Source organism: Ascaphus truei, chromosome 4 (genome assembly GCF_040206685.1).
Source record: "Ascaphus truei isolate aAscTru1 chromosome 4, aAscTru1.hap1, whole genome shotgun sequence".
Classification (NCBI taxonomy): domain Eukaryota; kingdom Metazoa; phylum Chordata; class Amphibia; order Anura; family Ascaphidae; genus Ascaphus; species Ascaphus truei.
In genome coordinates, this window is record NC_134486.1 from 363,047,368 (window position 1) to 363,061,040 (window position 13,673).

Sequence of the window (13,673 nt, forward strand, 5' to 3'; positions counted from 1 at the left end):
CTAGTAGTGGCTGGGTTATGGGGTTTCAGCTAGTAGTGGCTGGGTTATGGGGTTTCAGCTAGTAGTGGCTGGGTTATGGGGTTTCAGCTAGTAGTGGCTGGGTTATGGGTTTTCAGCTAGTAGTGGCTGGGTTATGGGGTTTCAGCTAGTACTGGCTGGGTTATGGGGATTCAGCTAGTAGTGGCTGGGTTATGGGATTTCAGCTAGTACTGGCTGGGTTATGGGTTTTCAGCTAGTAGTGGCTGGGTTATGGGTTTTCAGCTAGTAGTGGCTGGGTTATGGGGTTTCAGCTAGTAGTGGATGGGTTATGGGGTTTCAGCTAGTAGTGGCTGGGTTATGGGGTTTCAGCTCGCTCTTGTAGGCGAGATCACTATCTGGCGAGGGCAGGAATGAAAGAGAACGCTTCTTCCATTCAGTGAAGCTAGGATTACTACAAGGAACAGTTACAGTATGTTATCACGATCTGACAGGAGGCCAGTGGTATTCTGGTGCGGCAGCCCCTCCAGCGCTGTTAGACTTTGGACCCCCCATAATAGAGCCTGAGTATGTTACATTCCTGCACAAAAGGGGTTCAGCATGAGGCTAGCAGTCAGCAGAGGTCAAGTAGGCTGGCGCAAGAGACAGAATGGAAGTAAATCTCCGGAGAAGCAAAATGTCTCTCAACTGTCTCCCTTTAGACTGCAAATACATGATTTAGGTACTAGCTGTAGACACTGGATACAAAGGAAAGAAGACGTCCCCCATGTACATCTTACCCCAAAGAAATGTAGAAGATGGAGAAAGTATGGGAAATTGATCACAGAAGATAAAAGCCATGGTGGGGATAGTATGTGCAAGAATTACGTGAGAATGAAATAGGGACAATACTTTTCCAAATATATATACCAATGCTTTGGAAGAGAATCCTTGTCTAGACCAGGGTGCTTGTCCTCATCACACTGAGGCAACACTGGACTATTCTAATTGCATGCGGACTTTAATTAGAACGAAATCTACAGTACTTTGAGAAACGTCTGTCAGACTTTCCATCCAGTGCTGAAGAGGTTAATGCTTGCTAATTTCAAATTGCAAACAAAAAAAGGGAAGAGTTACCGTTAAAAGCCCGAAATGGGCAATTCAAAGGCAGCCTTACGATAAAAGTTCTTTTCCTATTCAATACGGGGGGCATTTTGTTTTTTGAAAGAGCAATGCTTCATATGAACATCTGAATTTCTCACCTTCTAGCCTCCATGTATCTGCCCCTATTCCCTCATGCTCCTGTATTAGGCTTTGCCTTCTGCTCAGGATAGTTGCTTGTTTGTTCAGGTTTCCTCCTCTGCTCCCTGCCATCCGTTTTCTCATCTTTAGCGTATTGTCATTAGGTCACCTCAGGCTCTCAGCCTTCTAAATTCTGTTCACCAGCTCCATCCTTCCTGCCAAGGACTGCTCCCATCACCTATCTCTGTCATGCCATCTGTGCACTATCTGGTATTTCATACTGTGTTTCGTCAAGGCCTGCAGTAGCAATTATAACACCCTAAAGAGCCTGGCCTAATTGTTTAACTTGTTCACTACTAGAGGAGACAGCACCCACTGCATTAATTGTTTTCTTTGCACAGTTTTTTGCTTGGACCATAGTTATTTAACAACTGGCATGAAGGAACGATACATAATAAGCTCCATTACTGGAACTGTTAGGAAAAAATATTTAATGCTAAAATCAACTGCAATAATATTTTTTCTTATATACTGCCGACAAGTGTATGTAGCGCCATACATAGAATTTTGCAGGCAGTCATGTAGAATTTGGAATCAAATTTTGATGATTGAGGCTCAGGGGGATCAGGGCTTGCCCAAGGAGCCGACACCGGGATCAAACGGAGGTTGTCTGCTTCAAAGACACTGCCATTAGTTCCTATATGTGGGACTGCACCTTTACTGACCATTTGTATAAAAGCTCACCAAAGCTTGCCTAACCCAACTTGCAGGGGGGCATGAATTATCAATCTGTATACTCTGTGTGAGAGACCCGAGTGATGCTAGAACATATCTGTTCAAACTCCATTTGAGTGGGACAACCCCATTATTATTATTTTTAATTTCAACAGAGTATAACCTTTTATGTTTCCACTGTTCATTTTCACACCAGGCTACCCTACCTCATCTTATTTCCCACTTCCTCTCAACATCCATTGTAACCAGATATCCCTCTTAAACACTGTATATAATATTTCTGTTTCGGTATTTCTGCCATACTCGAAGGACCCTGAGAGGTTTTAAAGCTTGTAACATTAAACTACTTGCCCGACCAAGAAAAGGTATATCCCCTACTCCCTCTTCCTTCTTGTTACTACATGGAAGAAAGGACCAACACGGCTACCCACCCATCTTTGCATTTTTCAATACAGTGAGATTACATTAACACTATATATATATAAAAAAAAATTAAAAAAGAGAAGATCAGTGCCTACAATGTTTGGGGGGGGTGGAGGGTGGAGGGGATGAAGGGGGGCGGTGGGGCCCTTAGCCTCGAAACGTTGGGGGCTCACGCTCTACATGCTTGATCAAAAATAAAAGGAGCGCATATCACGGTTTGTCCTAGATCCAAGTTGTGTGTTGATCGGTTTTTCTTCATACTGATTACAGACAGGGCAAGTTCCTTGGGGCGCCACAAACTACTCGCACCAGGAATCAAAAATCTCCACAAGGAGAGGAATAAATAAACCACCGCTAAGGTGAAGTGTGCCAGTTCTAGGATTATTACTACATTAAAACTAGCAAAGTATTTAGTTCCAATAACAGAGAAATTAACACCAACTACTACCTATAAGTTTATTGTCTTAAAAAAAAAAAAAAAAAAGGGGGGTCTACGTTTACCAAACCACTATATTTGTGGCTCATGGGAACTATACAAGAAGTCACCCAAAGCTGGGCTGCCATGATCTTACTATATGGGGTCCCCTCAGGGATTCAGAAAAGTTCACCTCTGGTGTGTCAGCACATTCAGGAAATAAAAATGGTTGTTGATGAATAAGGCAAATGTCTCATGACTTTTTGCTCCATATTGAATCAATCACAGGACCACTACATTTTCAAAGCCACTTAGAGCAATGGCTTTAGGTCTTTTTACATCTAAAAAAAAGCTTAAGACTATTTCACCAGGGTTCCTAATAGAAAGACAGAGACAGGGCTATTCTTGTTTAAGTAAACTTGAAGATCAACAAAAAAAAAGTGTTTGTGGGACTGACGCATGGAACCATTCACTGCCAAGGGGGTGAGAAATGCTGTGCAAAGTAATGCACAGCAGTGAAAGGTTTCATCAGGGATTTACTGAATGCACCGTCAGCAGGAATAGGTAAATAGTGGTCTACACGGACTATGTATTTCACTTTAAAGACCATGAGCTGCATGAGTTAGCCTTCGGAATAAGGCAGCGAGTATGAGGACCGGGAGCATAAGGAGAAGAATTCTGCACAGATGAGAGCTGAGAAAATGCAGAATGATGGCCATGTTTAATGAGCTCTTTTTAACCACTAAGAAGATGATGTCAACCATTACTGATTTTCTGATTATTAGCATAAACAGTCACATAGACTTTAATTAAGTTTCTATTTTGACCCAAACCTCCAAATCTCATTGATGTTGGTCCTTGCAGGTTGACTTCTTTGACTATTGATGTTTGCAATTAGCGATGTATATCTTTAATTACATGATGATACTGATCATATACAATTTGGTGTGATAATAGATCTAGTATCAACATTTGGGAATGAGGTTATTCTGACTAATAAAACAGTATCTCTCTCATTGATACTCATATAAATAATAAAAAATAAACACTTCTGAATAAATTCACGTCTAGGACACACACACACACACACACACACACACACACCTTTTGTTTAGCCACCGCTGAATGAACACCTTCCCCTATGATCTTCCTGGTACTGCGATTGCAAGCCTCTTCTCCATGTTGCTTCAACAATTTTTCTGTTTTAATTCTGTCTTCTTTCTTTTGGTAGTCTTCTTGGTCCTTTAACATCCCTTATAATTTAGCAGAGTACTATCTTTGATCACAGACTGGTTTGCTTCTGAACACAATTACTTTTTTTCCCTGCCTCTTCTGGTAATACCCGGCATACTCGTTATATACCCATACTCATTTGAGTTGTCTGAAACATCTGAATTATCTTTGAATCTGGGAACCAAGTTTCACATCCACACTTGAGCACAGTCAGGATACACTAGTCGAACACTTTCCTTGAGGCACAGTGGAAGGTTCCCTTGAAAGGTTATCTTGTTTCTTCAATCACATCTTCATTCTCCTATTGTTTGTTATATGAAAGGCTCCCATCGATTGATACTTGCCAGCTAAGGTAGACAATCTTTCACTTCTACTCCATTTATTTTGTTCTTTGACGATTTGATACATTTGTTGAAATTCATATGGAGGCCAACCTTCTTACTTGCTTCCCGCCCATTCTCCGATTTGTTACCGAAAGTCTTCTGAACTTGTGGCAAAAATAACAATGTCATCTGCAAAACATGGAAGACCGGTATTCCCCCATTCATTGTGATTCCTTTTTCTTCATAATTTAATATCTTGAACAATTCTTCCAAGTGTTTCTGTGAAAAGCTTTGGTGACATGGTGTTTCCCTGCCTCACTCCATTATTTATCCTTATACACATCCTCCTTACATCTCAGCCCTAATTTCTCGTTATGCACCACCCAGACTCTTGCGTTCTTCTCAAGGATGTCTTCTTTCTATCCCCTTTGTATCTAAAGCCCTCTCCCGCCTTAAACCCTTTTCACTGACTGCCCCACACCTCTGGAATGCCCTTCCCCTCAGTACCCGGCTAGCACCCTCTCTATCCACCTTTAAGACCCACCTTAAGACCCACTTGCTTAAAGAAGCATATGAATAGCACTGTGGATATTCTGAACACATGATACATAAAGCTTGGCCCCCTGCAGACGCACTTACCAGAATTCCCTCCTACTGTCTCTGTACGTTCTCCCTACCTACCAATAAGACTAAGCTCCTCAGGCAGGGACTCCTCTTCCTTAATGTTACTTTTATGTCTAAAGCACTTATTCCCATGCTCTGTTATTTATTTGATTACCACATGTATTACTACTGTGAAGCGCTATGTACATTAATGGCGCTATATAAATAAAGACATACAATACAATACACATCCAAGTCGTACAAGAAGTGATTTCCCCAAGTAATGAATATGATCTACCACTCATCTTTGGGTTCGTAGATTACAAAAAAAAAAAAAAAAATACATTTAATTCTGTCTATACATCAGCCGTTTTCAAACGTTGAAGAATCATACATTGATATTATATTGAACAGTTACGAGAACGCTGCGTCAACCATTAGTTTAAATGAAGACACAAGTCTACTCAAATCTACTCCACTCCCCCCAAGGTTTAGCTTTACTGCTAGAGCAGGGGTGCACAAACTTTTGGCGCTGCACCCCTCCCCCTGCTCTCCCCCATTACCTTTGTTCCGGCGTAAAATGACGCGTCACCCGAAGCCATGGTAAGCGAGTTAGAGGCCTCGCGTGCTGCCCGGCATTTCAGTTAAATGCTTTGGGGTAGAGCACAGGTTCTCTGTAACCGCCGCTGCTCCTCCCCCCCACCCCCCCCCAACAAAAAAATTAAATAAATCTCGGCCCACCCCATATACACTGCATATCGCTCTGGCTATGAAGGGGTCTTATTTGCTCCAACCTTCAACATAAATTAAACATTTGAGAAGAATGCCAACAAAACGATAGGAAAGGTTTTGGCGGCAAAACAGAATATCTCTAATAAGTTATTCCTCGTTAAAACAAATATATTGGAGATGCAAACGCAGCAGAAACTCCCTTATCAGATTCCCTCCTTTTTAGTGGGATGAGCTGCAGAATAGGGGACAGTTACATGTATGTAGAACAAACAGAACTTACTAAAGCTAATGCTAGAAAAGTATAACCATGATATAACCAGAGTAATGAGATCTACAGGTCATTTTGCAACTGCAACATTTTTCAGTGACTTGTATAGCCCGCTTGTTATTCGGGCTTGCAATGCATTGTACAGAAATGAATGACACTGGACGTGCATTAGCCTCTTTGCTACTAGACAGGCCCCTGTTGCTTTGCATTATTTGAACCCAGTAATGGGTTAGTATTCATAACCAATTCTTCTGGCTTTGGCTTCTTCGGGAATACTATAATTGTTTTGTTAGTTTGGAGAAATGCTGATGTAAAGCCATAGTGGTGCGATTCCCCCCCCCCCCCCCCAATAACAGCCCTGATGATTGTAACATTAGAACAAATGCAGGTTTCTCTATTCAACCAGGTGGCGGCCCGAACTAGTCCCTTACAGACGTGTTTTAGATATCCCGTGGGCACCGTAATGGTGTCTTTTATAAATGAGTTTTTCAGGCCCAGGCTTGCAGTACTGTACCTTGAATTAAGTAAGTACTGATGAGTGGTAGAGCATGTTATGTGCGGTTCTTGACATTTGGTCGCGACTAGTTTCGCAGACAATGAACTCGCCGCAGGGACATCTCGCCGCCGGCCGTTTTGACTCCAAGGTAAGCCTTACCTTACCTTAGCCCTTACCCTAAAAACCTCTCACTCTACAAACCTTACCCAGGGTCCCTTACCCTAAAAGCTTTATCCCAAGCCCCTTACAACCTCTCACCCTAAAAACCCTTAACCCAGGCCCCTTACCCATAAAACCGGACCCCCTAACCCCTAATATTAAAAAATGCTAATGCCCTTACCCTAGCGGCGGCAGATAAATGGCAGTGGTGAGGTGGCTGCTATAAGATGTCGGCGGCAAGATGTTCCATTCCGTGTCACATAGCCGAGTGCTTTTACTTTATTACCACTCCAATATCTCTTACTCAGAGGTACTGTATCTGAATGCTCTAGGTATGAGCTAGATAAACATGTTTTGGTGTAAAATATAACTGCAGACTTGAGACTAAAGAACTCACTAAAAATGGACATTTGTATAGTAGAATTAATAAAATAATTGAAGCCGGAATAATCATTGTTATGTATTAAAGCTGCAGTTCAGTCTTTTTTTTCTAAATTTATTTTTTTACTTCAATAGTTTCATGTGTGCAATCTGTAATTACCTAAAGAACTGTATAGCTGCAGGTCAATTAGTTCTCCATGTATTGATAGGCGAAATTTGTGAAGGGATCTGTTTTTATTTGCTTCTCTCAGTGGAAGCTCATGAATATTCACGATTCACGAGCACTCCTGCACTGACATGTGCTAGAGGGAGGGCAGGGCTGACAAAGGGGTGTGCCAGGGCTTGTGACAGGACATGAAGGGGCAGTGCCTTAGCAAATGCTTGTTAAAATAGAATACAAGAAAATTGGTCTTCAAAGTTGTTTTTTTAAAAACAGAAAATGCTAAAAGTATTTTTTCTTACTACAGAACTGATTTATTAAAAAAAACACACATGCAGGATATTGACTGAACTGCAGCTTTAAAGGGAATTAGGTGGGTTTTTTTTAACAACCCAAAATGCAGAATATTTTTATTGGGTATCACAAATGGTTCCATTAATTCTTAACCCCTCCCTCCCCCCTCCAAAAAAAAAAAAAAAAAAGAGCGCGATCATTCTATTTACAAGAAAATATTTTTTTCTTATTGATCATCAGTAGCAGTAAAAGCGTCCTGGTGCAAAAAGGTGGATTGATCCCTCTGTGCCTGTTGTACTGGTTGCATAATAAATAGACTGAAGACAGTCTCTGCCACATACATAGTTACATACTATGAATTACTATGTAACAAACACGAAACTGTATTCCACTTACTCTTAAGGATTTCCCTAGAAGAGAACTTGCACATTGCCAAATGTTTAGCCAACACCATATAAAACAAACATCTGGAAGCCCCGTTTTTGTCTAGGTGATTTGTGCACGCCGAGGTCGTTGTCAGAATGTGAAATTCAGCGGATCTTTGCCTTTGAATCCTTTCATGCAGCTGGATGTTAGACCATTGGATTAAGTGTTTTTAGATATAACTCTTGTGCATGTCTGGCAGGATCTGGCAGTGACTTTCTTCAGTCTCTTATAGTGAAAATCTCCTAGTTGCAGTATTGGTTCTGCAGAAGTGTAGATTAGTATTGTACATTGTAACACATTTTATAAGACCCACATGAGAGTAATTTGTAGGTGATGGATAGAATAGTGTGCAAAGCGTTGGACACCTCACAGGTCTCCTTTTAATATGCCTTCACATGAAGGGGCCAGTGAAGTTTGAAAACCACCACACACTATACATTTATGTATGATAAACTGCTCTCGCTGGTCTATTAAAAGGTATCCCAAACCTGTGCATAAAAATGATGATCTTCACACGCAAAAATTGAGACAGGAATTTCCTGAACACAGGCGTTAGAATAACGTTCAAGTCTTTCGCTACCAGTGGCAGGAAAGAGTTAAACCAGACAGAAATTAAACTCTGTGCCTCCGCGGACTTGTAGAATAAACATATGGTGTGAAAAACGTGGACTGTTGGCTAAATCATTAAAATAAGTCAATGTCATTCTAAATCACACATCACTGTGAAATGCTCAAAGAACTAGATTGGTCATCACTAGAGTCTAGGCGCAAAGTTCACCTTTCCTGTTTTGCCTTCAAATACTTTCTGGGCAAGTTACCCGCCTATCTGAACAAGCTCCTCACCCCTACCACATGCAGCACCTATCATCTGAGATCAGGCTCCAAAAGACTGTTCATGGTCCCAAGGCTCAACAAAGTATCCGGACGTTCCTCCTTCTCTTATCGTGCACCCAAAACTGGAACAACCTACCAGAGTCTCTTACATCCTCCACCAGTTTAAGTTCTTTCACAACTAAAGCGGTCTCACATTTTAATCTGGTCTATAATTTACATACGCCTATAACACATTATCTCTTACTGTGTACGCAATGTCTTGTATATAATGTATAACCATGATCACTTAATGTAACAATGTATTTTTAAACATGTATCTGTCATCATAACTCTGTGTCCAGGACATACTTGAAAACGAGAGGCAACTCTCAATGTTACTTCCTGGTAAAACATTTTATAAATAAATACAAATGTGATAGTTTTGACATTATTTACAGATCACTATTCATTACGCTGCTTGCAGACCTAAAGAGAACATTAGAATACATGAGGGTACACTGGGGGTTCGGCTGCAAAACTAATGCAAATAGCACGAGACTTAATGTGAAAGAAAGCAATAGGATTCTTTTTTGTGTCCAGGTTGATCAGTTTTACTGCAGGGAGAAGTAACCAAAAGCCATGTTCCTTTCAGATTTTGCTCCCACTTCATGGATTTCTAGCCCATCTGAATATAGGCTATGTAAGAATTCCGGTTCAGTTACATTATTATATTGTAATTAGGTTTGAACCCGGTGTGTAAAAACAAGATGCCACACATACAGTATAATATTATTCTGATCTGCAACGATTCTTTTCTTTAATATATATTATATCGTACACTTGAAATTATTCTAATGGTGAATTGGTATTCTCTGTAGATCTTCTTACAAAGGATAATGTCAGAATCGTCTGTTGATCTCATTACAAGTGAAGTATTGTAAGTAAAAGGGATGTAGCTAACTTATTCTAACAAGCAGAATCTATGGATAGGGAGGCATACGACTGTCTTGAGATGTCTGGAGAATAACATTTGAGTGACCATTGACAACTGATGATATTCTGAGGTAATCAAAACTAGTTTATTCCCCTGTATGGTGGGTGGGCAGTTCCTTATCAGATATGACATCAGTTTTAAGCTGAAAGACATATCTTATCTGGTAACAGAATTAGTAGAAGGAATGTCCGACTAAGGGATATTCTCTGTAAAAATACCGATATATGTAGCTAGGAGATAGAACATATGATTACACCAAGGAGAAGAGATGGGTTAACATCGGGAGAGAAGATATACCACTATGATCGGACAGAGGGTTTACAACAAGGAACGGAATAATTATACAACCATCTTTGAAGATATTATAAACTTATTTGACCTCACCGCCATTTTTGTATGCGAGTATTTCTCTTCAAAATAAATGTTTCTTTTTATGTGCTCAAACCAGAATGCTAAGATTCGTTATGCTGGAGTGATAGGAGAGATTTAAGGACGTTTTACAGGCTAAGAGACAAGAACCACATAAGGAATACAATTACCTGCTCTATCTGTATACCATATCCTTTCCACAGGGGATCCCAGGACGTGTTTCGGTAGATGTCATCCACTCTGTCAATAAGCTCGATCTGCAGATAGAGACAACAATCACCTATGAGTAACCTGTCGTGCCATTAACCATGCGACTGCCAGCGGGGCCTGGATTGCATTGTGCTGCAATGTGGTGAATGCCACTCGAGCAGTGAAAGTGTTAAAGTCACAACTGATGCTTCTTGAAATAAATATTTTGACCTTCGGTGTCTTGGACACTTCTGAGTCAATGGAGAAGGAAACAGATTGAAGAACATTTGATTGAAAAGCGAAACCCGCCAACAATGTAATAATCAGCCGGGACGGCATTTTTTTCAGATACCACTATAAAGCCAAGGTTGCCAACAGACCAGCAAATGGGAAAACAAAACCTGCACTGGATCAGCACACTGCTGACCCGGACTTAGCTATGAACTTTGCTACTAACTTTCAGCACAAATAGAAGGCTCGGTCTCTATTCGGATACATTCAAATGCATTAGATTAAAAAGGGTTACATTTCTAATTTTGTCCAGCTAATGGCTCAATTGATATGGCAAAGAGGAGAGGTGACAAGGGGCATCCCTGTCTAGTTCCATTTGCAATTTTGATTGGGTCCGAATTTCCTCCTGGGAGTTTGACATACGCTGTGGGCTTCTGGTACAGGGCTCTGACGCCCTCCAGAAATGGGCCCTTAAATCCAAATTTTAGCAAGGTCTGGTCTAGAAATAACCATTTTATTCTATCAAATGCTTTTTCAGCGTCTAAGCTTAGTAGTATCGCTTTTGTATCAGTGAGGTGCACGCGGTCTATGTTTATAATCTTGCGGGTATGTTCCGTTTTTGGATACATGCAAATGCATTTGATTAAAAAGGGTTACATTTTTGTTCCTCAAATCGGGCTAAGTGAATCTCTTCTAGATTTGTTGGCATGATTTTCAACACCTCACAAAAAAGTGAAAGTAATGGTTTAGCAAAAATGCCCTACTACATTTCACCCTATTTTACTAATATTTCATGTTAGTATTTTCAGCCTGTGTATGACACATACAAGGTCTTTGACTTTTTTGTGACCTTTTATGTCTTGTAATTTACAGCAGCATCAAGCGTAGTAATACAGACCCAACAGCTATCCCCAAACGGGGTTACTGGCCTAGATCTGGGTCAGCTTTTAAGGATATCCATGCGTCAGCACAGGTGGCTCAATCAGTGGCTCAGTCATTGACTGACACACCTGTGCTGAAGCAGGACTATCCTTAAAACCTGACCTGTTGGTGGGCCCTTGAGGACTGGGTTGGCCACTCGTAGCCGTGTTTTATTTTTGACTTTGACAATGCCAACCAGCCAAGTCTCTGGGTCAGTACTCACCAAGTAATTGATAGTGGTGCTCTCCTCTCCACGTCCCATATACTTGAAGAATCGATGGTCAGCTACCACCAGCATCTTGCAAGTATTCTTTAAAGGGTTAGGACCTGTCTGTCTCTTCTCCCGGTGCATATGCTCTGTTTTAGGATGCAAAAGAAAATGCCAATAAATATCCCTCAAGGAGTTTTGTACAGAGCTAGCACGTGACGTTGTTCCCCAAGATAACCGAACATTTACTGTTAAAACTAGAACAGAGTTTCCATGCGACTCGGTCAGTGGTTGACACACACACACACACACACACACACACACACACACACACACACACACACACACACACACACACACACACACACACACACACACACACACACACACACACACCACAGAGAGAACAAGAAAGCCTACTACATACAGTATGTATATGTCCTCTCTCACACAAACCAACATTACATTCTAGCGGAAGATTTGCCACTTATGAGGCTTCAAAGGATCCAAAGATGGCGCATGCACTCCACTCCTTTCAAAATGGTAATTGGTGCTCTAGCAGGAAAGCGAGAATCCCCGCAGAAATCGCTCCATAGACTTTAATAGAGAACAGTGCTTTGCAGTGCAGCGCTGTAATAATGCACTATGCTGTATGCCTGCATCATTAAAAAAAAAAATAGAGTTTAAATGTCTATTTGGCTTTTGTCACAGAGTTCAAGTGCCACAGGATCTAATTATGAGGCTACCTTTCACATCCTGTCCTCCCTGCAAACAATACATTTCTAAGACAAAGTATAGGCGTTTGATCATGCTAATCTTAATACAGCACAAGAAATGTACGGATATTTGGCCCCACAGTTTGCAGATAAACAGATCAGAAGTAGTGCAACTATATTAACACTTTTACAAGTCCCCATCCTTTTTCAAAACAAATCAAGACAATATCAGAACAACTGGAGACCTAGTTTCATGATTTTTGTGGGGATCTGGTGAAGGTGACAATAACCCACCGGGTTCCATGTTGATTAGCTGTGTGGGACCTTTGCACTCTTTAGGGTATTTCTCCTGGGAGCAAAGAACATAAGGGTACTTGATACAATTTTAGTCTATTAAGTCATTGCATATTTGTCATATTCACAATGTACATTGCGTATAGTGGTGGGCGACCTGTTTAAAGATGTTCTTGAGGAAGTGGAGGTTTCCGCCACGTGTCCTTTCTAAATGAAAATGTACTGCTTGGTAATCTTCCAGGACTATGCTTTTAATGTACAGCGAGCCTTCAAAAGTACTAATCAATTGGGAAACGAGAACCTGTTTGAGCACTGTCGCGTTAAATTACATTAAAAATGGATTAGAATTGGTCTATTTAAGCAGTTCTGCTATACAAAATGAGCATCTCTGTTCTTTTGCCATTTCCTCCTTAGCAAATAATGCTTTTACTACCTAACGATTCAGTGCATACAACAGGAAATCGAATCAGCTGCTAAATATTTAGAATATAGCTCTTGCTTTCCTGCCTTAGTAGGATGTGCACTGTTCAGAGGAATGTATTTAAAGAATAGATATCCTGCAGAGCATTGTATACTATTCCTTCCCATAAGTATCAGTATACAAAATGTGTACACAGTGCAGCGCTACTTATGAAAAGCTAACCTTCCCTACAAAACACCTTTGAACTGAAGCATCTGGATATCCCCCAGACACATGCGGTCTCCTGTTTTTCCAGTAGCTGCCATTTGAGTTTGCAACTCTTCTCTTGTAGGATATACTAGAGCCAGATTTGTAAACAGTCTCTGTTTATATAGATGTAGGAGAGCTGGTGAAAAAGAAATATAAATTGTCCTAATGACTTAGACAAAATTGTTTTATGCTCACTGCAGTTATGACTTGCAACCTCTCTCTTCTTAATGCCTCAAAGCTCTGTAATGCAGAATGAGTTCACATTTATCTTGCGCGAAATCATCCCACGCTTTTTGAAACCTGGCACTTTTTCGCATCTCCTTAAACCCCTATGCTGGGTTGCCATTAATCGCTGTATAAACTAAGGTGAATCTTGGTATAGAAAAGGTCCCTCTGATTCAGATATAATTCAAATACAAGGAT

General features: G+C 40.8%; 1 protein-coding gene across 2 annotated transcripts in view; it reads right to left on the bottom strand.

Annotated features, from left to right (window-relative positions):
- Positions 1 to 13,673, bottom strand: part of ADAM17 (ADAM metallopeptidase domain 17) — a 121,184-nt gene that overhangs the window by 54,574 nt on the left and 52,937 nt on the right. For both annotated transcript variants that reach the window (XM_075598341.1, XM_075598342.1), the window contains exons 7-8: positions 11,586 to 11,719; positions 10,192 to 10,278 (exon numbers count right to left, since the gene is read on the bottom strand). In XM_075598341.1, coding sequence (XP_075454456.1) covers positions 10,192 to 10,278; positions 11,586 to 11,719 — 221 coding nt within the window. The remainder of the gene's footprint in view (positions 1 to 10,191; positions 10,279 to 11,585; positions 11,720 to 13,673) is intronic.